A 26,205-nucleotide genomic window follows, 5' to 3' on the forward strand; every position below is an offset into this window, starting at 1 on the left:
GGGCTTAGCCCAAATCTATATTTGTCCAAAGACAATTTTATTTTCTATTTACAGCTTTACTGACATGAAAGGAGCTTTTTTTGTCGTATTCTTGTTCAGAAAATGTACATTATTTGACACTGTAATTTGTAAAACTTTGTTGGATGTAGCCTACCTCCTCTAGGGGGGTCCGGGAGCATGCCCCCCCGGGAAGAAAATTTTGTACATTTTAAGGTTAAATGCATCAATCTGGTGCACTCTGGAAACTCAAAATTAAGAGCTTCAACCCATGTAGCCTACAGTGTGCAAATTGAACAAAGAAACAGCATTTACTTGTACCTGGACATTAAAAAGGGTTCAAACATCTTTTTTTACAATACTTTTGTACTCATTTCTTTTTAAAAGATAAATCCTTGAGCTTTTATTTTGATCACTAGATCACCAGCTGATCGCGTGCGCAAATGTGCGCACTTCTCTTTAAAACACACAGCACAGACAGACTGTATATATACTTAATCGCTGTCATTTGCTTTTTTATAAAGGCACAAAGCCATATCACGGTTTCGATTTTAGCTCGTTGGCAGTATGTTTTCAATTTTCAGTTCATTATATGAAACGGTGGCGGCAGCAGAGGGTCATTAATGGGAAACACTTAATGAATGTATAGCTGATAAATGTGCTAAAGTTGTCATATCGGTTGTTATATAACAAAAACCCTTCCACCGTACCGAAAGAGATTCTCGAGGCCTGCCGCTGCTCTGAGTGAGTGACAGGAGGCGTGGCTCTGTACAACTGCGGTGTGCGAGGTATGGTCGGATAGCCCATAGGCTACCGACAGCAAAGAAATTTTTTCTATAGGCTAGATTATTTTTAAGGTCTATTTTTACAGGCTGTATGTATATGCAAAGCCAAAGCGCAATGAAATAAAGCAACTTATGATTTCGGGGGTTTACATAGGCTATTGTACAGTTTCATATTTGCTCAGTGACAGTCATTACATTCGGGGCTTGACTCAAAACATTCGGGGCTGAAGCCCCGGCAAAATCGGCTGGCGCCGCCCCTGCTTTAATATATTAAGTTTTAATAGACAAGGGAACAACTGTTTGGATACATTTATAGACAGAAAACTAATTATTGTTATAAAGCTAAACACGTTTAGTCTTATTGTTTGAATCATGTTTTCTTGATTTTTTACGCGAATACTATGTTCATGCCTCAGAGAAAAACACTATTTTGTCAAGTGGATAACATAGCATAATCAGCAGCTTTATTTTAGTAACACAGCATTTTGTCCCTCATACAATATGTTTCATTAACTGCATGCCATTTAGCAACACAAACCATCCAGCATTTATTAATATGATATTCTTATATCAATCTATCCTACTGCAGTGTGCAACAAGTGTCTCATAGCAGCCGCCGAGCGAACGCACAGAGTAACGTTATAACATAATTTTCTAAACACTCAAATTTATCTAATATGATAAAACAGCACTGCTTTACCCCACATACGCTTGACAGGAAGAAGCGGAAGCGGCGACTGTGGCATAATAAAAGTTCTGCTGCTCGCGAGGCCTATGTCGTGTTATCTCTCATTAGCAATCGCTTCAGTGGCCTCATTCAGCTCCAACAGCACTCGGTCCTGCTCTGCTTCATACTACAGTAATGTTTATAATCTCATCCATGAACATGATTTTTTCCAGAGTCCTGTCGTGGTTCTTTTCCACTGGCTGTGAGGTGAAGACGACAACTCCCAAGATTCCGCGCCCAATCTCGGTATCATCAAACTACGCCTTTGTTTTGAATAGGTGAAAAAACTACATATTGTGCCTTTAACATAATATACACTTTGTTTAGTCTCATGTTTTCCCACACTCTAAAAAATGCTGGAATGTTTTAACCCATGTTTGGGTCAAATATAGATAAATCCAATCTTTGGGTTTAAAAAATAAAAAAATTTAAACCAACAGTTGGGTTCGTCCATATTTGATCTAAACATGGGTTGAAACAACACAACATTATTTATTTATTTATTAAGTTTTATAAATGTGTATGGCTAGCACTTATAGTAAAATGTATGCACTATATTTTTGTCAATTCTTAACCAAGTTATTATTATTTTGCCTGAAAAGTCTCATTTTCAATGGTAAGCCATGGACACATAATTAAAAAAAATAGAAAAGTTGGCTATAGATAATAATCTGCTAATGAGCTTTTGATAATGATGATCAGCCAGACTGAGTCACTTTATCATATATATTTTTCCTTACAGAAATAGAAATGATTTGGAATAGAAAAGCACACATGCAATTATCATAAACAGTAGGATAATATCTAAGGCATATAAATAATCTTAACCAAACAAACAACATTTTATGTGACATCTGTTATGTTTTATTTTCTTAGTTTTTTATGATTTAATTTTATCATCTATAATCAATTAGTAACTTATTTAATTGTCATTTGATTTATCATTTAACAATTTATTCATAGGCTATTATTTGATATAATTTATACATCGTTTTTATTTTTATTTTTTTTATTTTTTTTACATTACTTATAGCCTATTATTTAATTTCTATTGTTGTTTAATCTTATATTGTGTAGTTTCATGGGATGTTTGTCTATGAGTTAGAGATAAGAGAATGGCTCCATTTTCACAGGACGATCTTGTAAAGCAGTCATTTTCCATGTTTTTTGCTGTGTTATAATAACACTTGTTGGATTTGTAGTGGTCAGACAAAGTCTGAGCATGAGCACTGAGACGTTCAGACGAAGTATGAGAATTGAAACATATGCAACTAAGATTATTCAATAAACTCTGCTCTTTTTATTATCATAACGTTGTCTCCTGCTTCTGCTCTTCCCAAGCAGCAATTTCACTAAGGTTCATGTTGCAGTATTTTTATTGAACAGCGCCCTCTCCTGGCTTTGGGAAGTATTGGCCACGTTTATTGCTCTTTACATGCTGTTGCTATTGCATAAATACAAAAAATTATGGACTATATAGTTTTAACAGTGAAAATGGAAAAATTAATGTGTCCATTAATGGAAAAATTCAGAAGCCTGTTTTTGAAATGCTGAGTTGCAAGCCAACAAGCTTATTAATCAAATCAAACAATAGCATTTGTCTAAGGGTACGCTTCGATGTGCTTGAAGCAGAGTTTTTTCCTTTGAGTTTTCTGCGTACAGAGGACACCATTGTCAAAATGATCCCCATTCACTAAAAACGCTGTATTCTGCTGCCAGGCCATTAGATAGCGATGAAACACCATAGACTGAACATGTAATAGAGTGTTTTTGTAGGCAAAACCCCAATGCGAGTTAGTATTTTAGGACTTCCGGTTCCATCGCCATAAAGTCTGTGGGTTTTTGAATGGGTTTTTGCTAAATTGCCTGAAATAAGGTCTGTGGTTAACAAAGCCTCTAAATATTTTCACGTTTTGATCTATGACATAAAACACACCAGTTATAACCCACTTGTGATTTTTTTTAACCGTTATTGTGTCTTAAAAACGGCCGTTGCTAACAAGTTGCTAAAAGGGACTGGCGGGGACTTTAGACGTCATCATGACAAACAGGACATTTGGACAGCATTTCTCATGAAAAAGTGGATAAGTATTCATACACAGCGCAGATCATAATCAGCGAGCATGTTTAAAATAAAGTTTGAGGAAGCTTGGTGGTGGTGACGTTGATCTGCGACCATGTGCTGTAGTCTGTTTATAGCCTACTGTTAGCTTTTTATATCTGATGACTTTATTTAGGCTTCAAAATGTATAAATGTTAACTTGTTAAGATTATCTTGATAGACGAAACGTGTAAGTGTCATAACCCTTTGTTAAACACAGAGCTTATTTTTTGCAAAGTCTATGGGAAAAATGCATAGGTTTTCGATCGAGGGAACCCGTGCGCCGCTAACATCCAGGTTGGCCTACAAAAACATCATCCCTGAGGTACTCTATACCAGTGGTTCTCAAACTTTTTAGTGTGGAGTACCCCCTGAAGGGATTCCCATCCTTCTGTGTACCTCTCTTCCACTTTGACTGCAGTCACACCTTTTCCATTAAGGGACAATATTTGCCCCCTAAATTGATTTTCCAGTGCATATTTTTACGTTTATGAATAACTTTATAAAATAAATAATGTTTTAAATAAAAAACGTTTAGAGAATAGAGAAATATGCAATGATGGTAAAACGAAGTGATACTTTTAAATATTAAACTAAAACTGCCAGTAGGTGGCAGCAACTGTTTTTATGAGGGAGTCATCGAGTCATTCATTCAGTAACGAAGCAAGTGGCTGTGAATGAATCATTGAATCATTGACTCTCGCGATTCGTTCAAAGCCGCATTCGTGTGTTGTAGTTCTGCTCTGGTTTTCGTTAGAAATATCTTTTCGTTGCAAAATAGAGTAAATACTGACAGTACTGTGTTTAAAATGTAAGTTTTATTTTTTGACCTGTTGTATAATTATGCACGTTTGCAGTCATGTGGATATTTGGGTACAATTGCATTCTCCCTCGTTATCAACATTAAATACAAGAACTCACACAAGGTATGTTTTTGTATCGAAGAAAGTTTGAGTCTTAAATTGATATAAATCCACTATCTGTGTCTATATTTGTTCTTCATGCAAGTGCTAAATCCCCACTTTTACAAAGGTGCATTGTCGAGAACGGCAGTAATTTAGCGCGATTTAAGGCAGCAGACTGCACGCAATCTATCATATGCATGCTGCTTGTGTGGATGCAGTCATTTTAGACTGCAAAACATGAGGTAATTTGATTAAATGTAATTTATTTACGGCATTTTGCCAGTTAGAAATACATGCTCGGTTTTAATATTATTTTAAGGTATGGTAGAGTTAAATTAACTGCTCCGCATTTTGTTCGCGTACCCCCTTTTGTCACCTCACGTACCCCAGTTTGAGAAACACTGCTCTATACCAAATACGTTTTTTGTCAGCATTAGAGCGTTTAAAAACAAATTTTATGAGAAAGTTGTTGTTAGATTTCATTGCTATTTCAAATATGAAATTTAATCAAAAGCTTGGCAAACGGCTTTGGAGAATTTGATGTTTCCCCATTCAAAGAGATCAGCTGCACTTGAATGCCCAAGAGGCGCTTCAAAGATGGCCGCCGAGTGAAATGACTTGTCTTAGGGTGCGTTCACACTTGTAGTTTGGTTCATTTGGTCCGGACCAAAGAAGAAGAAAAAAAAACATTTAGTCCTGGTCCGATTAGCGTTCAGATTGGCAATTTTATAACCGAACATAAAGGCACAGGGGTACGTTCACAACCTGATTGGTCAGATTTTATGACGTATTGCCTATTTTGAGACGGAATTTACCGAACATCCAAAACAATGCTGTGTGCTAAAATAAATGCGCTTGTTGTGTGTGTTTAGCCTGCATGTGATTGGCCAGCTGGGAACTCGTGAAGAGCTTATAAAATGTAGGCTATAAAGTAGTCAAAACAGCGGCGGGAATCCATCCGTCACACACAAACGATCTGCTGCGTGGAGACGCGCGTCTGATGCCTATCATGGGCAAACTCGCGACTATGACAAGAAAAAACGATATGCGTGAGGATTCTGTCCTTTTTAGGGTCTCGTCTTCCTGTTTTTGGTTCGTTTACATGTCTTTGGTCCGTGTTGCGTTCATATTCGAACCGCACCAGAGTTCGTTTGGAAGCGGACTGAGACCCATCTTTTCAGCGGTCTCGGTCCGCTTGTTTGGTGCGCACCAGGGTTCGGATGGCAGCGTTCACACATGTTCAAATGAACTGCACTAACCGAGCAATCGCACCAGGGTTTGTTTTAATCGAACCAAACATGACAAGTGTGAACGCACCCTTAAAGGGACTTTGGTAATACGCATGTACATGACGTTATCGTTTCCACAGATTCGGATTTTTGTTGTTTACATGGAGACCGTTTTCAAAAACTTGCACTTTGAAACCCATTTTCAAAAGCTTGCTTTTTTTGGGCACCCAAAATGCTATTGTCGTGTGAATGAACAGCCAAAACGCATTAAAAGTTTTATGTTTTTAGTTGAAAACAGTGTCATGTAAACGGCCGCTAAATAAGGAGATACTACTACCCAGCAAGCAATAGCTGTCTGTCATTTCATGTCATGTCTTGGTTAACTATAGACCCCGATATAGTCCGGCTATGAGTAACCGACTTTTAGCCAAAATAATCTTTAATTTGGTTCCATGTCGTTTTTGCCAAAATAACTTACGAGATAAATGATATTCTATCATGTAAGCGAAGTCAACAGGGATTGCAAGGTGTTTGGTTTCATATCTTTGACATGTTCTATGTGTAGGCTGTGCGTAGCCGCAATTTAGCTCGTAGTCAGACCGGCTATTTGTAGCCCACCTTTACTCAGTCTTGATTTATTGTATTTTTTGGACAGGAAGTGCATGAGATGGTTGATATCCCATCATGTTCGCAATGTCAATGATTTCTACAAGATGTGTCATTTCATGACATGGTCTATCTGTAGTCACGATTTAGCTCTGAATTAGATAGGCTATGTGTAGTCTGCTTTTAGTCCACCTGGCGAAATCGAGGCAATCTAGAGTCTATTTGTTATGGCTTGGCTATAGCCCTGATTCAGACCAGCAATGAGTGTAGCCAAAAAAGTCGGAGCAACGTCACAAAATCTGACGTCATTGTGTACTACCGGCAAGATCTGGAGTGCTGATTGCTGCTGCCTAAAAAGTGGGAAGATAAACTGTTTATCACATGGAGGAATGACTGGACTGCTTGTTGATACTAGCCCACAAATAGTAGAAGTGAAGTTTAAAGTTCAATGCTTCTACAGGACCCATTTATACTAAGGGTGCTTTCACACCTGCCTCATTTAGTTCGGTTGAATCGTACCAGAGTTCGTTTGCCCTGCGGTTCGTTTGGGCAGGTGGGAAAGCAGCAATCGCACTCGGGTGCGCACCAAAAGCGGACCAAACAAGCGTACCGAGTCCTGCTTGAAGAGGTGGTCTCGGTACGCTTTCAAACGAACTCTGGAGCGGTTCGCTTGAGATGTGAAAGCAATCGACCCAGTTAACGGACCAACGAACCAAATGATATCATTTTCATAACGGAAAATATGATATAAAAATCAGTAATGTCTGATTCTGTGAGTGAGCACATTATTTACAATATCTGAAAGCCAACGAGCGCCTCTGGTGTGTAATTACACTTCTCCGTGCGAGAATGCTGTCCCGACGAAGTCTCAATTCCCGCTCTGCTTCATTATAAAATTCAAATGGTCTCTCTCGACAGACACACGGACAACAGGTCACCTACTAGACAGCGCTGGGAAATCCAGAGATGGAGAGAGAGAGAAAGAGCGCGGGTTTGAATTTGCCGCAGCAAATATGAATTAACTGCGGGAGAGACGGCTACATTTATAAAGTGTTTGTGTGTGTCTCGACAGTTACAAATAAAGCCACAATAAGCTCATGGAGCTAGCTTGTCAATCATTATTTTGATGGATGACGCAGCGAAAACTCTGACCAATAAGAGGACAGTTGTACTCTCATGTGACTTGCCTGAATGCATTTTGGTACGCTTTGAAATGTTGCCATGTGAAAGCGAACCGAACCAAGAAGAAAATGCAACATTGTAACAAATTTAGTCCCTGTTTCGGAACAAAACAAGCGATCCATAGGTATGAAAACACCCTAACAAGCCAAAAGAAAAATCCACATCTTATTAAATTGTTGGGGATAAATAGTTTAGGACCCTTGAAACCAGATATGTTGAATAAAGACCCGGAGTCAAAGTTTAAAAAAAAAAAAAATGAATAAATTGAAGAAAAATGTAATGAAGAATAGTTTGCAGTTTCATCAGCAGAAGCCAGCTTCAAGTCTCACAAGGAGTTCATAGGCAAATTGGGTAATCTTCCACACATGGACAGCATATCTCCATTCATCAGGATGCTGACAAGGGGACCCTGGATTTAGGTACTGGATGTCTTTTTGGGGTCATGACATGACGTCTGCTGGTCTCCAGCAGAGTGCCAGTTGTCCACCAGTGTAAGTGGCCACTAGAGACCGCTATAGGTAATTAATTCAGAGGTCATATAGGTCATTCATGTGACTGGGTTTGAGGCTTTGAGCCCAGGAACCTGTATAGCTGATCAACAGACACACTCATCAGATTTTTCTCGTCTCGTCTATGTAAGTTAACACAGTTTGAGTAATCCTGGTGCTGTTCTCTCTGCTCTCTTTAACTTTAAGTAGTTATATGATCCCTTTTTTACATTTTGTTAAGTTGCTTTGTCTTATGTTCACACTTTGTGTGCTGTTTAGCTCAGAGATCATAAAGCTAGCAACTAACCCAAGAAGCAGCAAGCCTAAAGTTTGCACCCTTGGTGAGCGGAGCGAGGTGTGTATTTTTAGTTAATGTGTAGAAAATGTTTAAGGATGTAAATGTCTACATTGACTGTTACCGGAAAATGTTTTTAAGTTTCACATGTTAATTGAGCCATTTATTGTTTATGTGTTATGCTGTTAACCAGCTATTTGCATGTTTACTTTTAGTTTTCACGGTGCTTATGCTGGTTCTAGAAGAATAAAAACAATTGCACCTGTTAGAGACTCTCTGCCTCGTATTCAAGAAGCCAAGGGCTGCGACAACCAGTAACAAGGGACCTGCACAGAACACTTAGCACACATACACAGATACACATAATCGCAGCTTCTCCAAGGCTAAAGTTGATCTGAGCTCTGCTCTGAGCAGGAAACTTTCCCAAAACATACTGATAACATGTTCTTATCTCTCAGTGAGAGGTACAGACGATATTAACTTATTTTCTAGTATTTGAAAAGGAAAAGAAATGCTTTAACATCAGTTGAAGAAGTCATATATATATGTTGATTAATAACTTAAAAGATATATATTGAAGCGGCAGTGGATTCCAGAATCCATCCCTTCAAAATAAATTAATAAAAAACTATTTACACAATAGCATCATTGATTCTGATAGACTAACAAACATTCTAAGGTTTTCTGCCCACATATTAAATAGTTGGGACAGGTGGGCAAACAAGAGGATTGAATTACAGGAGTGGCAGGTTGCAATACAATCTCAGGACTTTACAGTGCACACATATTGTGGTATAATACAAATATTACAGTACAAACATAACATTACAAATGCAATGCATGTGAAATGAAACCTAAAGACACTAGAATGGCATATTACAGCTTGTGGGATATTCAATGAATTGTAAATAGAAGACAAAATGCAAAAAGCAAGTCTTAATATTTTAGTTGCTTCTCGGAATGTTGTTTTAAGAATGTTACAATCTTTTCTTGCTAGAAACCCGCTTAAAAACATGATTTGCAATGTAGAGCAGAAAAATATTTATAGATGTTTTATATGAGTACCCAGATAGCATGTAATCATTGAAACAATGTTGAGTCAGTGTTGATGCATCAACGCTGACTCAACATTAAATGCATTGAATTAACGTTACGAGGTGATGTTGCTTCAGTATCACTCTTGCACCCTCAGTTAATGTTGAAGCAATGTTGAGATTTCAATCACAAATCAATGGTAATATTATTGATTCAACATTACAAAGTGATATTTTTTCAACATAACTTTTGTACTTTCAGTTAATGTTGAAACAATGTTGAGATTTCAACAAGAAAATCAATGATAATATAATTGAATCAACATTATGAAGCGTTTTTCCACATTTAATGTTGAAACAATGGTGAACAAAAATACAAAACAAAAAAACAATGGTAATGCTATTGAATCAGCATTACACTATGATTGATTCTACATCACTGATGCTGAATCAATACTGAAATTAACAAAAATAATCAATGGTAACATCAATGCATCAACATTGTGGTGTTGATTCAACATTACTGGTGAAATTAACAAAAATAAATCATTAGTAATATCGTTTGATCAATGTTAACATGATGTTGATTCTAAATCACTTTTGTTGAAACACTGAAAAGACAACAGAAATGTCAACATAAAATAATGTTCTGAACAGCATTAATACTAATTCAGCTACACTTCATTGTACAAATTTCTGACCATTTCAAACTTTTGGGAAAACGTTTTAAAATATAAATGACACCTTTCCAGCAATTGAGTCAGTTTAGTTTATTTGTCAGTTTAACACAATCAGTGACAAAGAGATAGAAAATTAAATTCTTTAAGAGTGGGGCAAAATGGACAAACACCTCTGAACTATGGGCATTACATAAATCACAGTTCATTTTATGTGAAACTACATACACATTCAAGTAAGTTTATCTTGTAGAATAAAAGAGCTTGGGTTTTTTTTAAACGAACATTTCTTTAAAGCTGCAGATTCACCTTATGTAGACCTCAATCTGTTTAAATATCACAAAATAGCAATGTCAGTCATTTTCTTAAACACAAGGTGCAGTTTTTTTGTGATTGTATTTCAGTGGAAACAGGCTAAACTGAACGGAGATTAGTTACATTCCTCATTTAATACAGATTCAGGAATATGAATGATTACCTGATTAAGCGGTAATGAGGGAGCAGGAGATAAGGCACAGGATAGCATCAAGTCCCAGGTCAGGTAATAATCCTATCGACTACAACTCAATGTATTATATATGTCACATTTATCAAAAGCGTGCTTCTCATTTTTTAATTGTCCATCCTCATCTGCCTTCATCCATATTAAAGGAAAGAAGGCAATGTACTCTGCAAACATTGAGTAATAGATGCAATACATGGGCTATGTGTAAAGTATGATATTCCTGCTCACGTTCATGTCACTTGCTTTTAATCATAAAATTCCTAATAAATATTACTAAAGCAAGAGGTGTGCACTTTAAGAATTAGAAAATGGATGGTTTATTCAAGTAATTCAATACATTTTTTATATAAATATATCTTATTAGATTCAGTAACAAATCAAATGCAAATAACAAGCACACACAAAAAAAAGAACAGAAATAAGAAAGATGCACCATTGTTTGAAACCCAGAGAAGTCAGGTAGTTCACCAAACAAGACTACTCTATAGGATGCACCAGTGTTTTCTCTTTAATGAGGAGGAATTAATTAGACTACTGTGAAATGCATGTGCAAAACCAAAATGGCCATTTACCAATCAGTGGCCAATTTCAAACTACAATGGATGTTTTTCAACATTTTCAACAGACTTGCTAAAATCATGAAGGCCCACCCCTACACCAAGCCCCCAGTGGATTAGCGCAAATCGAGTAAAGCGGTTGAAAAGCCCATTGTGGTTTGAAAACGCCCCACTGATTGGGAAACACCCACTAGTGTTCTGCAGAGATACCTGCATGATCTTGTGGTCGTTACTGTTAGTTCAATGTCACTGTCTCCACCCATGTGTGCTGTCAGCTTTCATCAAAATTTCAATGCTGATCCAACACACTTTAAACCTTAAACAATATCAATCTCAATGATGGTTTGGATCAAAACTCAACATTTCAATGTCACCATGCTATCTGGGTATACATCTAGTACTGATTCACAGCTCACAAGACCATTATATTACACACGTGGCATATTTATTGACTTACCAATCATAAAAAAAAAAAAATTATGGCACATTATTTAATCAGGATTTAACAAGGTATCCAACATATTCAGTCATATTTAAAACTGAAATTTCCTTGTGGAAACCTGTGCTTGCAACGTGTCTTTGACTCAGATTTGTGATTTACTAATCGTTCATAATGCTTTGTTAAACCAATTTGACCAGTTTATGTCTCAAAACTAAGGGAAAGCGAAATTATATTTTTTTTGTGAAGCAACATTATGTGAATTAAAACTTTCACAAAGATGCTAGTTTGGGCGAACTTCTGCATTGTTTTTAGCTACATGAGAGAAGCGAATTATTTTCACTTGGCCCACACTGATACTGATGTCCCGCCACAGATATTCAGGAGAGAGCAGTTTACTGGGTTTTTTATAAAGGAAGTACTTGTTCAAGTGAGACTCCTCATGCCATATCGCCTCAATGGAGTTTGTTGCATCAATGTTCATCTGCTCCCGGCAGGTTTTGGTGAGATGATGTACATCCGCCAGTGAGCCTCCAAATGCAGCAGCAGTGTAATAATAATCGCCTTCCCCAGCTGGAATGAATGCTTGAGACTCTGGTCTACGCTCATATGTGAATTGATCCTTTGGATAATCAAAGAACCAAGGATGTATCACACCGACCAGACGACCCAAAGACTCCGACCCCCAGCGGCCATAGAACTTTGTATCCACGTCCAGGCAAAAAATATAGTCAGCTTCATTGGCCAGTTCATTCTCCATTAGTTTTTCCAGTATTTCCATTCTGCCCATACTGATGTCCTGCCATCTGTCCATACTCGGAACCCTCCGAACTGTCAAACGATGATTTTCACCCATCTTTACTTCAGGAACTGCTTCTGGTTGATCTGTAAACAAGTAGTAATGCACCCGAAATCCAACAAAGTAATGCTCCTCTGCTGACTCCAGAAACTCTTTGAGAAAACGTGTGTATCTGACAAAGAGTGAGAGAAACAGATATTAAAATATCCATTTTATGTGTGTATGCATATAAATGTATATGTAATAATACTGGCCTCATATACATTTTTGAAAGAAATTAATATTTTATTTAGCAAGGACACATTGAATTGATCAAAAGTGAGGGTAAAGACAGGGTAAGAATGTTTCAAAAGATATTTTTCAAATAAATGCAGCTCTTTTGAACTTTCTATTCATCAAATAATTCTGACTGAAAAATGTAACATGTTTTCAAAAAAAAAAAAAAAAAAATTAAGCAGCACAACTGTTTTCAACACTGATAATGACAGAAATGTTTCTTCAGCATCAGTGTGAGGTGTGATATGGCCTAAAATACTTCCATACCAAAATCTACAAACATCACAAAGTCCCCCGAGAATATGGATATATTACAGAGAGAAAAGAGCAATTTTGAGAGTTTGAGAAGTATGAAATTTTGTTACTTTCCCAAAGCGAAGACAGTGGTTGCTATAGTGATGTTGTGTTGTTTGTAGATAGAGTCGATCAGTATGGAGTCAAAGGTTCCCTCCCAAACAACTGGGGCTAACCATGGGGTCATAGAAACAACATCCGTCCGACTGTGTATTAAACACAAACACATACACACAGATTACAGTCAAACATTGGTGTGGCATGTGTACACAGTAAATAAATAAATATTCTGAAAGTACATAAGCTATATGTAAGGGTATTAAACAGTTAATTCTGTCAAGTCTTATTGTGCAAGAGTGCACATGAGCTTTTTTGTATACGTTGAAGAGAGAATGAATTTATTTGTGTGTATGTATTGAGTACTTACCCTAATTCGTCTGTTTGTTGATTTCTGCAAACCAAAACACAATTTTAAACAGGAGCAGGACTGAATAACTCAACAGACCTCATCATAGCACTGTAATCAAACTACAGTGGCGGGGTTTTGGGTAGTTGAACAACAGTCTTTATACGTGACACAGTGCATAATAATTATCGAACATGTAAAGGATTTCGGAGCATGTGTACTACGCATATTAATGCAGAACGAAACTGAGCTATTGTTTTATCTGTTTGCCCGACTTAAGCAATAATTGGACTGGTTCGAACTAAACCCTTTACATGTTTTGATCAGACTGAAATTGAATGTTTAATGTTCACGTAAACATATATAGACTACTTACCTAAAGCAACTGGAAGTGTAGCCCAAGAAAATGAGCCTGTGAGAGAAGACATAATCCCATAAGCAGAGATCTTTTGGAAATGTGTGTAGACGCTCACACACTCTTTAGTAGAAGTAAATTTTAGTTTAAAATTTTTTTCCTTGTCAGTGGTCTGTGGAGGGAGTTGCTGAACCTTCAGAAAATGTTGTTTATCAACCTCAAGAGCGCAAACTAAATATTAGCCTATATGCGCAGCTCCTACCTTCTTGAATGGGAAAGAAGGAAATCAATGTAACTGTAAAATAAAATATCTACAGTGCAATAAATATAACACAGAATTTGTGCCTTTTCAACTTTTAAATGTGTGGCACATTCCATATTGTACACTTTCAAGTCTATTTATATTCACATAAAATTATATTTAAGATGATAAATAATAAAATAAAATAATATTTAAGATGAAATTATTTATAGGCTACATACATGGAACATAATGCATGGAAAATGACCCACTCAACCCAGTAGCAGAAAAAAACAACTGAATAATAAAAAAAATGAAATAAATAAAATAACATCAACACTCTAAAAAACGCACTGCTCTTCTGCTATTTAAAACCAATAAAAAGGGTCTTATCAATAAGCACCATTAGGAATTTTACTTTCAGCAGGAACCTCTTGGTTTTAATATGGCTTTATAGAGCATATTAGTTTTATTTGACTTTATATAAGGCTGAATCATTTTATTTAAAGGATTAGTTCACTTTTAAATTAAATGTCCTGATAATTTACTCACCCCCATGTCATCCAAGATGTTCACGTCTTTCTTTCTTCAGTTGAAAAAAATTAAGGTTTTTGATGAAAATATTCCAGGATTTGTCTCCTTATAGTGGACTTCAGTGGCCTCCAAACAGTTGAAGGTCAAAATTACAGTTTCAGTGCAGCTTCAAAGCGTTCTATATGATCCCAGATGAGGAATAAGGGTCTTATCTAGTGAAACCAACACTAATTTTCTTAAAAATAAAAGATTATATACGTTTTAAATAAAAAAAATATATAAAAAAAGTTTGAACTAAATTGTCATATACAATATGCTAGTGCAAGTACAATTTAGTTCAAACTTTGACCTGTGGAGGACAGTAATACACTTAGCAGTGTCTACACTGCCGTAATTCTAATAGAGCAGAAGAAGAAGAGCTCAAGAGTTCAAGATGAGCATTTATGATTAAAATGTGTAATTTTTTAGAAAATGAGTGATGGTTTCTCTAGATAAGACCCTTATTCCTCATCTGGGATCGTGTAGAACGCTTTGAAGCTGCACTGAAACTGTAAATTTGACCTTCAACCGTTTGGAGGCCATTGAAGTCCACTATATGGAGAAAAATCCTGGAATGTTTTCATCAAAAACCTTAATTTCTTTTCGACTGAAGAGAGAAAGACATGGACATCTTGGATGACTTGGGGGTGAGTAAATTATCAGGAAATTTTAATTTGAAAGTGAACTAATCCTTTGAGTGCATCCACAATTTCCTATTAAACACACCTGAATGTCCTTTCAAATGTTCCATCATTTGGTTAATTGTTCAATATTTGGCTTACCAAAACCACACATACGGTGAACATGAACATCACATAGTCTTTACAGTTTTATTGAAACATGAAGGAAGGGAGATAACCTCACTGGCTTTCTGTATAATTACTTATATCTTCAAGAATAGCACTTCCTTTCTTCCGAGACCTGCATTCAGTAATGAATGCTGTTTAAACAGGTTGTAAACTGCTTTTTGTTTTTGTGTTTGTTTAGTGAGAATATGAGCTTAAACCACCATGCACACAGTCTATAGAAAATGCATTTTCCCTCAGTGATCAAAAAATAACTATCAAGTTATCTTGTATAAAAACAAACAAACACATAAATACATTAAAAAAAAAAAAAAAATAGCAAAATGCTTCAAGTATTTAATTTCACTACAAAAGTGACAAATTGAGAAAGCTAGTCTTTCGGTCAGTTTAGAGATATATGAAAATTACATTTCGTAAACAGATTTAAAACCAGTGTTGTGATTTATTTAACATTCAAATACCAAAAGTGTGAGAAAACCAGCTACAGATTTCCAAAAAGTTTTTACATACCCACTCAGTGATAAGCCGACAAACATGCCAAAAAGGAAGAAATGAACACTCTGACGGAGTCGCATTATTGTCGTATCGGCTGGGTCTTGTGTCCGTATTCACTTGATGGATTGAACTGGAAAATGAGTGAGAAAATATCAGACAAGAAGAGTGTAGCTATTGTCATGTTGCGAGAAAGATTTGAAAGTCAAACACAAGCCTGGCTAGGGTGGGGCTTTACAATAGATACAACTACTACTTAAAAACAGACATACTGCAAGTCAATGACTGTTCCACATCCTTCAGCACATCCTGAATTTCTCCATATATGCAGTATAGAGCAGGTACTGAAATAAAACGGTACAACTGTACAAAATATTGTAAAGTTGAAGAACTTGCTCTAAAAAACACTTTTATTTTATTTATAGAAATAAACTCCTATATACTGATCTAAACGCTACAGGCGTCCTTGCACATCAAAACAATCACTGATCACAGCACATCGCTAAAAATAATTTTAGCCACAGCCACACATTCCTAACGTTGGGATCCTTCGAAAGACTGTGCTGAGATGCAGTTTGATAAACTTACGCGACATCTTAATATTTTCGTGAGGCACGCGTTTCTACAGTCGCATCCAGCAGCAACTTCCAGTACCTGAAGCGATCACTCTAAGACGATGACGTATGTGGTGGAACAGGTGTTACGAGATTTTCGGTTTCTGAGCTTTTTCTGGGCGGAGCATACTTGAATATTCATGAGTTCATTCATGTAGCCTACAAACAAAATTTACAAACTATCTTTTGAAGTGCGAGAGTAACAGTGGAGTTAGATACACGAGAGAGAGAGAGAGGGAGAGAGAGACAGACAGAGAGAGAGATTTAATCCATACTTTTATTAAATCAATAAAAAAATAAACATAAAACCATTATCACAAAACCAATCAACACAACAGAAGACTAAAAATTACCCCCTAAGACTAAAAACACCACTGCAATTTTTTAATTATTGACATTAAATATGTACAGTTTCATCACTTTTAACAAAATTCAGCATGCTTAATTAGTATATTGTCACTGTACATTTATCTACACATTATCTTTGTATTCACCGGGTGCAGAATTATTAGGCAAATTGATTTTCTGATTTTTTTTTTTTCACATTTTACCATTTCCAAACCACCAATCTTAATAAATACTATTAATTTTGTATTTAATCATTTATAAGTGATATATAATTGTTCATAGAGGCTGGAAATGTGCATAATTATTAGGCAGGTTTTCTTTTACAGATAAAATGAGACAAAAAGAGATTTAACACACTGAAAAGTCAAAAATTGTTAAATGCTCATGAGAAGGATGCAGTACTAATGCTAGAAATTGCAAAGTTAAGGCATGACCAGTGGAATCCTAAAAATGACCTCCACTTAATAAGAATCAAAAGCTGAAATGTTGTAAAAACTTCAATGCTTACTGCCAGATTCTGGAAGAAAAATTCTTCAAACAGTGGTAGAAGAGGATGTGCTGTTGGTCCTTCAAGAGTCACTCTCAATCTGTCTGTCTATAAAGCCTATAAAAAAACAGTATTCATGTATTTTACAACACTTCAGCTTATGATTCGTATTAAGTGGGGGTCATTTTTTAGGATTCTTTACCATAGCAAAGTCTCTGAGATCCTGAGACCTTGCACTTCTGGAGATTCCAGGTAGGTTGCAATTCTGGAAAATGGTGCCACTGGAGTCTAAAGGGTTCCTGATGGTTTCACACTTAATTATTCACCTTAATTCTTAATTTTTTTTGAAGTTTTTTTTTCTCCACCTGTTTTTGTCTGACCCTGCTGACCCACTGAGCATTTTTCTGTCCATTGGTCATGCCTTAACTGCAATTTCTAGTATTGCATTAGTATTACATTTTTCTCATGGGTGCAACCTTGCATGCAAATAACTATGAATAGTAATGAGATCATGCTGAAAAATAAAATCATATTTATGCAGTAGTACCCAGAAAAATTATTTATATTTTTTTCAAGTATACACAATTGGTTCAGCTTCAGACCTGTTTTCTGTAGCTAAATGTCTTCCCTTAACTCTCTTTGAATTTCTTTTTTTTTTTTTTTTTTTTTTTTTTGATTGCACAAACACAATAAAGAGTACTGTGAAAAGTTTATATCAGTGTTAATTAAAAAAGATTTGGGCAGATTTGTTCCTGGCACCACATACCAACATTATGCTCATAATTGTTTGTTCATGACTATGACTTTGGTGGCAGATGTCAATGTCCCTCATGTCAGTATTATTTGTGGACAGACTTGAGATTCCCTTTCAGTAGGCCTGCCAGCTGAATGCTGGCAACAGCTGTTACACATTTGGGCGAACTTCTGCATTGTTTTTAGCTACATGAGAGAAGCGAATTATTTTCACTTGGCCTACACTGATACTGATGTCCCGCCACAGATATTCAGGAGAGAGCAGTTTACTGGGTTTGTTATAAAGGAAGTACTTGTTCAAGTGAGACTCCTCATGCCATATCGCCTCAATGGAGTTTGTTGCATCAATGTTCATCTGCTCCCGGCAGGTTTTGGTGAGATGATGTACATCCGCCAGTGAGCCTCCAAATGCAGCAGCAGTGTAATAATAATCGCCTTCCCCAGCTGGAATGAATGCTTGAGACTCTGGTCTACGCTCATATGTGAATTGATCCCTTGGATAATCAAAGAACCAAGGATGTATCACACCGACCAGACGACTCAAAGACTCCGACCCCCAGCGGCCATAGAACTTTGTATCCACGTCCAGGCAAAAAATATAGTCAGCTTCATTGGCCAGTTCGTTCTCCATTAGTTTTTCCAGTATTTCCATTCTGCCCATACTGATGTCCTGCCATCTGTCCATACTCGGAACCCTCCGAACTGTCAAAAGATGATTTTCACCCATCTTTACTTCAGGAACTGCTTCTGGTTGATCTGTAAACAAGTAGTAATGCACCCGAAATCCAACAAAGTAATGCTCCTCTGCTGACTCCAGAAAATCTTTGAGAAAACGTGTGTATCTGACAAATAGACACCGGGAGATATGTTTAGTTTATCACTTTATCCTTTACTCATTTCTGTTTTGTTTTTTTTAAAAAGAAGAAAAAAAAAGAATGAGAGGAGAGGATAGAAATATTGAAACTAGAGGTATCACGAAGAGCTCACTTTCCCAAAACAAAGACAGTGGTCGCTATGGTGAGATTATGTTGTTTGTAGATAGAATCAATCAGTGTTGGGTCAAAGGTTCCTTCCCAAATGATTGGGGCTAACCATGGGGTCATAGATACAACGTCTGTCCGACTGTATTAAAAACAAAAACATACACAGCACTGTAATCATTCCATTCATGGGTGAAAATGGGCAAAAACAAGTTAATACTAAAATATAACACTCACCCTACCAGCACACTGGGCTGGTTGTACAGAAACCTATAAAATTATGTAAAGAAACCTATAAAATTATCAGCTCTTTGGATGAGAGTCTATACTTGAACAAGATTTGACTTTTTTTACTCCAAGAAAAAAAAAAATATAGCAAAAAAAAAACTCTATTCATTTTGATTGTGTGTGCGTAGAATTGAATACCAAATATAATCAGAGCATATGAAATGAAGTTTTACAGACCCCGGAGATGAGTGCAATCCAAAGTTTTTATGCTTCTCCTCTGGCCTGATAATAGAATCAATCTCTTATTCATTTGAATTATGATGGTGTGTGTTTGGTGTATACAAGCATACACATACAGTAAGTACTAAATAAGTACAAATGTGTATTTATTGTGTGTGTGTGTGTGTGTGTGTGTGTGTGTGTGTATGAGAGAGATCAGATGTGTATACATTACATCACTTACTTTATGAAGACTTTTCCTATTATCTGTTGTTTGCAACTGAAAACAGTAATATATATATATATATATATAAATATATATATATATATATATATATACATAAAGATATATATATATATATATATTCAGCAATGCAATCTTCCCAAATCAAGAGAACAACACATACACTGCATCTGCACCATGTTTTTGTAATGGATATGTCTAGCTGTACTAAACTCACCTGTTCTGGTTGGTGTGTAGGTAAATGAGCCTGTGAAGAAAGACATAACTTCATGAGGAGAGATCTTTGTCAAGATATTTGCCTGTTTAATCTTCTTCTCAGAGCTCAAATGTATTTCTCATGTAGAATAATGAAAATGTTGATTATATGATCCTTTTTGACAATTAACTAATGTAAAAGACAATTTTGAGACAAAGCACAAAAATGAAAGACATCAGGATCTGGACAGGGAATAAATTACAGAGCCCCTAAAGAGACATTGTGGTGGGAAAAAAAATATATAAGATGTGAACAAAGTTAATGCTTTTGCATTCTCAAATGTTTTGTATTCCCCCAAGAAACTTTGCGTTCGCTTACAAACCTTTTGAATTCTTTGCTAAATATTTTTTTACCCCCCCATATCAAATTTATCACCTTTAGGGGCTCAACTACTAAAGGGACATGAAGGAAAAAATATGAGATGGGAGGAAAAAATATATTTCAATGCTTTTGCGTTCTTGCAAAAAGTTTTATATTCATTTAAACGGCATGATTGAGAGTGAAGCCCTGGATATACTTCGTTTTTTTTTACGGTGCTTTCACACCTGCCTCATTTAGTTCATTTAGTGACAACACCAAAAGCGGACCAAACAAGCGTACCGAGACCTCCTTGAAGTGGTGGTCTCAGTACGCTTTCAAACGAACTCTGGAGCGGTTCACTTGAGATGTGAAAGCAAACCGACCCAGTTAACGGACCAACGAACCAAATGATATCATAATTCAAAAGGGGAAATGTGATATGAAAAGCGGTAGTGTCTGATTCTGGGAGTGAGCACATTATTTAGGCTACCATAGTTGAAAACCAACGAGCGCCTCTTCATCTTAAATGTTGTGTAATTGCACTTCTCCGTGCGAGAATGCTGTCCTGACAAAGCATTTTTCCAGCTCTGCTTCATATAACATTCACATGGTCTCGACACACTGACACAGCCTACTAAACAACACTGGGACATCCAGAGAGAGCGCGCGCGTTTGAATTTGCCGCAGCATTAATATGAATGTATAGTAGGCTAGCCTATATAATTTAACAGCATATGACGGCTACATTCATAATGTTTGCGTGTGTCTCGACATTTACAAATACAGACACAATAAGCTCATGGAGCGAACTTGTCAATCATTATGAATGACGCTAAGAAAAATCTGACCAATAAGAGGACAGCCTGTGACTTGCATAAACACATTTTGGTACGCTTTGAAACGTTCCTGTGTGAAAGCGAACCGAACCAAGAAGAAAATGCAACATTGTAACAAATTAGTCCCTGTTTCGGAACAAAACAAATGATCCATATGTGTGAAAACACTCTGTGCACAGCCTTGGAAAATATCTTCCTCATTTCGACGCATTCACAGTTATGAGCAATCTCTTGCCACGAGTTACAGCCCATCTTTGTATTCTTTCATGCTAGAGTTGTACAAATGAGGGTACTTTCTAATGGCTTACTGAGCGGTACGGTTCGGTTCAGTACAGTACGGTACCAAGCACAATAGTACCTTACCAAAAGGGTGGAGCTACACTCTGCAGAACATTGACAGAGAATCGTCAATGAAAAACAAGAGGCGCCACACACAAATGTGGTTCAGGCAACGCGTGCATTGATTATTAACCGTACCGCTGAGTGGAAACGAGCCATTAGATTACCTTGTGAATCAATGCCCCCCAGGGCAAGGTTGCCACCTTGTGGATAAACTAATTATTGCAATAAAAAAAAAAAAAAATAAATAAATAAATGCGCATGTGCGACCTACGCACGGTTACAAAATCTGAAGGTGTGCGTTCAGTACACACATATACTCTTCTGATGAAATTTGCATCATGCGCACTGTACACTGACCCTTGTGTACGCATAAAAAGTGAACTATACTTAGGGCGTGATATCACTTTCAAGTAACACTGTTGTTCAATAAACAGTTAATTATGAGAAACTTACATTTTAGACAAAATATTTACAGTTACTACACCTATTTTGTAGTAACTCTATTTTTTGTAGCTAAATATCATTTGCTCTGCCAATGAACAAATGACAAAGCCACAGCCAAACCAACAGCAACTCTATGGAGAACAGAGAACCGTTCTTGTATGAATCAGTTACTGCTGGATGGGATAGATAAAAATGTTGTCACGATCACCTGTGAGAGTGCCCGTGATCACCACCAGTGTGATAGCGTGGTCCGTGATACCACACTATCACGGACTCCATTCCCCATAATACTTTCCCCAGACTAATCAGCCATGTTTACATTCAGCTGTTACTCATTAGCCTTGTTAACTCTGCCTATATAAACTCTGTTTACTCTTTTATCTCATGTGAAGTATTGTGCGTAACACTGCATTTCTGAGCATTTCTCTGGTTTCTTGTGTCTTGGTGTTTGGGCTTTCTGCCTGCCTTTGGATTACCTGTTTGCCTTTGTTATAGCCTTGTTTGTTTGGACTGCCTGCCTGTGTTTTGACCTGTTTTGTTGCCTGTACATTGGACTATGTGACAGGGATCTCTTCAGACAGTTCTGTCAGTCTTGTCTTTGTTTAATGTGTCTTTGTGTGTGTTGTGCTTGAGCACAACATGGCTCTGTGTTTGTGTTGGCCATGTGCTCTTCTGCTCCTGCCACTGTTTCTTATTAACATGCCCTCTTGTTTAGTTGTTGATTATTTCTCATTTGTTTGAGTTTGCTCAACTGTGCCTTTTGTTTCCTGCTCCCTCTCTCATCGAGTCCTCATTTGTCTGTTGTCACCTGTTCCTCTTGTTCTTTGCTCCCTTTTATATTGTGCCCTTTAGTTGCTGGTTTTTATCTTCACCAGACTTTTTATTATTTTACTAGTTCTCTTAGCTCTTGCTTAGCTTTAGTTTTCTGTATTCTCCATTTTAGCCTTTTACTAGTTATAATTTTTCCTAGTTGTTGTAGAGTATTGTCTCCGTCATCTGTCTTGTTTGCTGTGTTTCTTGTCTTTCCAGTCCTGTCCTGAAAGCAGTGCCCCCTGTGCTGCTCACTCCCTGCCTGGCAGCAAGACCAGCGCTGTGTCTAAGATACCTGAGTGTAAAGCTTACTGTGCCTTGAGTTCCTGTCAGACCATTGCTGCTACCCTTCGGTCTCGCTCTGCCCTGCCGTTACTACTCGCTAGCCAAATGTCACCCTGAGTTGGATTCAGCGGCTGCTCTTTCAGCCTGCTTGTCTTCATGCCTCACACCTAGGTCTTTTATTTTGGCAGTATGAGAACATTTCCAATAGGAGGCTGTTCAGTCATTTAGAATTAATGTAAAGTGGAGGGAGTTGGTCTATCTGAAAGATTGGTGAGATTGCTAATTTTTAGAGCATCTTCTGTATTATCAGCACAAGGAAAACACAAGTGTAATAAAATAAATGTTATTAATAAAAGATAAACAATAACTTAACGCAACTACTAAATAAATAACATGAATGATAAAGGAATAAAATGCATAAGATACATAAAATCCACGTGTTTAAGTTGAGTGTGGCTATGGCAGAGTTAGGTAATCTTATGGAAAGATAAACTGTTTCTCTGAAAATAAGGTGGAAAACCTCATTATGCACCAAACGAATAAATGAAAGATTATTTATTAACTAACATCAGCTATATTACATCTAATGTGAATTAGAAAATCATATACTGATAATATACAACAACGCTAAGGTCTCTGGAAAGAGGTTTGGATGCAGTCTGTAAGTTTTGCTAAAATAATAAGCCTTCATTTTTAAGCTTTCATTTAGTGATGAGGGATTTTTTTGCTTGACAAAGAGCAGGAGATATACCAAGCGAGTGTCTCAGAGCCAGCAAAAGCTATGAAAAGAGTGACTGTTTATCTCACAGAGTAAGATGTAGCCTGCAGAAATGACATGCATGGTTGTTCTTTCTACTGTAGCCAAAGCACAATAACGTCAGTTAGCCATTTCCAAAGCCCATATTTACAAAATATAGAATCTGGGACTCAATACTCTGGTCCCATGAGACCAAGTCAATCATTTTGGATCTAACAACATCTAAAATGTTATGGTGTTGCTAGAGGAGGAGTACAGTGAGAAGTTATTTTAATTTTTCAGATCTGCCTAAAAAAATCCTGGGCTGAAAATCCACCCTTACCCTTACCCTTACCCTATAGAACTGGCTGAACTAGCTAAGCAAGTTAAATGGGTCACATTTTATGGCAAAAAAAGGAGATATCTAGAAGTACACAAATATTATGTTTATGCTAAAGTCACTCAGGGCTGCCAAATGTTACGCAATCAGCAAACTCATTAACTCACGCAATTGACACTGTTCACACGGCACACATCCATTTTCTCAGACAGTGAAAAATCATAAAGCACTCAAGCAAAGAGGACAATGATACAGACAGACAAGTCAGAGTGGATGTTGCTAACAGGGGGATGTTGCTGAGAATTCTGAAACTATAATGCGAAAACAAACCAAAACTATCATTTTGGATGGAATGCTTTTTGCTGTTTTACACAAGCCTATCTTTATTTTTTAAAAATATCCTTCTAAACTCTCCTGTAATTTTCCAACCTGTCACTTAAAAGGTTTAAATATTTTAAATGATAATTCAATATTTCAATATTTAATATATGTTTGTATTTATGTGATGCATTACTTATTTTCTATATGAAAACAACAACAACAACAACATATAGCCTACAGTCTCCTCCTGGCCACACATCATGCAGTGGAAAAATGACTCAAGTGCTCACAGATAATTAATCAAGAGTTTGCATTAATACTGCATTATTATCACATCAAATCTCAAACCAAATACAAATCAACAAACCAGGTGAAAAAAGTACATTTTTATAATGTATTTAAAGTGCTCTATTTTCGTGTAATTTTGTACTTAATATACTAAAAATTCTTCTTTAGTACTTCTTAAGATAATCTTAAGAACATCTAAGTGTACTCAACTGTGCTATTTTGAGACACCATGAAATATGAACTAAAATGTGCTTTTAATATACTATCTCTGTATTTCAAAAATATATTTAGGTACCACTTGTAGTACACTGTGGGTTCAAATGTACTATAAGTGGTAAGATTATCTTAAGGAGTACTAAAGAAGAATTTTTAGTATATTAAGTATAACATTAGTGCACGAAAATAGAGCACTTTAAGTACATTAAGTGTACTTTTTTTTTTTTACCTGGGAAATGGTGATGAAGAGTAATTACATACCCACTCAATACGGTCCCAAAGAATACAAGAGCAATGAAAACAAGATTCTGACGGTGTGGCATTATTCCTGGATCACTTGTGTCCACAATATCATGAAATTATAGACTAAACTGTAGGTTAAACAAGAGGAAGAAACCAAGAGATATTTAGATCAAGGAAGGAGGAGTGTCATTTCAGTCAAAGACACAGCAGGCTGGGGCTCTGCTTAAGAGCACAAATAAAAGATGCTAATAGCAAAATTTCTCTGACAATCTCAAAGCTAATAGTCAAATCAACCTCAGCTAATAAAACAACAATGGGAAGAAAAAAGAGCCAGGAAATAGCCTAATAAATAGAAATAACATGCATAAAAAAGTTAGAGAACAAAGAACCAAACCAGTTCCACGAGAAATTTAAAACCAGGTGTAACAAGTGAGTGCAACAAACCCTGAAACTCTGTCATACCCTGGATATGCGTATATGACCTATTTGAGGAAGGATCTTTAATATCCTTTGATGATTTAGTCATAAAAATATAACATTGGGGAGGAAATTATTTATAGTTATATATATTAGTTAATTAGTATAATATTAGCATAATATCTTTTTCACTTATAACATGAAAGTAAGGTTAATAATATAACTTAGAGAACAAAATGTTTTTTTTTTACTCAAATTAGGGTGATGCAAAAATGAGTACACCCCACTGAAAGTCTCTGGAGCAAAGCTAAATTTTAGACTACAAATGTTTAATTTAACAAGAATTCAAATACAGGTGAGTCTAATTATTCATTACACACACTCAAAAAAATGAATTGTTGGATTTACTTAAAAAATAAGTGTCAAGTGGTTCCATGCAACAATATTGAGTAATTTATACAAGAAACTATTTAGTTGAATGAACAAAAGAAATTCAAGTAAAGCTGACAAAATTTCTTTGAGTAAATACAAATCATTTTAATGTCACTGTTACATAATATTTATATGTGCAGTTTACTTAATAATGTTATGTTGATTACGTAAGGTGAACACATTTTTTTTTTGAATAATCATTTAAATAAATAGGATACAACATATCAGAATGCAACCCCTCACCCCAAAATGCACTCAAAAAATAATTTATTGAACAAACTCAATTGAATTTCAATG

At 36.3% G+C, this 26,205-nt stretch overlaps 2 protein-coding genes across 3 annotated transcripts; both read right to left on the reverse strand.

The window, feature by feature from the left end:
• Positions 1-8,841: 8,841 nt before the first annotated feature.
• On the reverse strand, positions 8,842-16,515 carry gbgt1l1 (globoside alpha-1,3-N-acetylgalactosaminyltransferase 1, like 1). Of its 2 annotated transcripts, XM_048187425.1 has the most exons (7): positions 16,358-16,459; positions 16,042-16,113; positions 15,788-15,902; positions 13,679-13,714; positions 13,324-13,347; positions 12,968-13,102; positions 8,842-12,498 (listed from the first exon to the last, which is right to left on the reverse strand). In XM_048187425.1, the coding sequence occupies exons 3-7, from the start codon at positions 15,850-15,852 to the stop codon at positions 11,811-11,813; spliced, it is 948 nt and encodes a 315-aa protein (XP_048043382.1). In that variant the 5' UTR covers positions 15,853-15,902; positions 16,042-16,113; positions 16,358-16,459; the 3' UTR covers positions 8,842-11,810. The 2 variants fall into 2 exon arrangements, with proteins under 2 accessions (XP_048043382.1, XP_048043381.1); XM_048187424.1 differs by lacking the exon at positions 16,042-16,113 and having other exon boundaries at positions 16,358-16,515.
• Positions 16,516-16,642: 127 nt separating this feature from the next.
• Positions 16,643-25,348, reverse strand: LOC125266605 (histo-blood group ABO system transferase 2-like). The gene is made up of 7 exons (XM_048187423.1): positions 25,078-25,348; positions 19,860-19,889; positions 19,643-19,678; positions 19,417-19,461; positions 19,189-19,221; positions 18,959-19,093; positions 16,643-18,813 (listed from the first exon to the last, which is right to left on the reverse strand). Exons 1-7 carry the CDS (start codon positions 25,137-25,139, stop codon positions 18,123-18,125), a joined length of 1,032 nt encoding a protein of 343 aa, XP_048043380.1. The 5' UTR covers positions 25,140-25,348; the 3' UTR covers positions 16,643-18,122.
• Positions 25,349-26,205: the final 857 nt, after the last annotated feature.

This window comes from Megalobrama amblycephala, linkage group LG4 (genome assembly GCF_018812025.1).
Source record: "Megalobrama amblycephala isolate DHTTF-2021 linkage group LG4, ASM1881202v1, whole genome shotgun sequence".
Lineage (NCBI taxonomy): Eukaryota > Metazoa > Chordata > Actinopteri > Cypriniformes > Xenocyprididae > Megalobrama > Megalobrama amblycephala.

Excerpts from the sequence above, each read along its gene's own strand:
- LOC125266605 (XM_048187423.1), bottom strand. The coding sequence starts at position 25,139 with ATGCCACACCGTCAGAATCTTGTTTTCATTGCTCTTGTATTCTTTGGG. Across the intron at positions 19,890-25,077 it reads TTTGGGACCGTATTGAGTGG|GCTCATTTACCTACACACCA; the intron begins GTATGTAATTAC and ends CTTTCTTCACAG. Across the intron at positions 19,222-19,416 it reads GGATTGCACTCATCTCCGGG|GTTTCTGTACAACCAGCCCA; the intron begins GTCTGTAAAACT and ends ATAATTTTATAG.
- gbgt1l1 (XM_048187424.1), bottom strand. The coding sequence starts at position 15,852 with ATGCGACTCCGTCAGAGTGTTCATTTCTTCCTTTTTGGCATGTTTGTC. Across the intron at positions 13,103-13,323 it reads CAACAAACAGACGAATTAGG|TCGGACGGATGTTGTTTCTA; the intron begins GTAAGTACTCAA and ends TTTAATACACAG. Across the intron at positions 12,499-12,967 it reads ACTGTCTTCGCTTTGGGAAA|ATACACACGTTTTCTCAAAG; the intron begins GTAACAAAATTT and ends ACTCTTTGTCAG.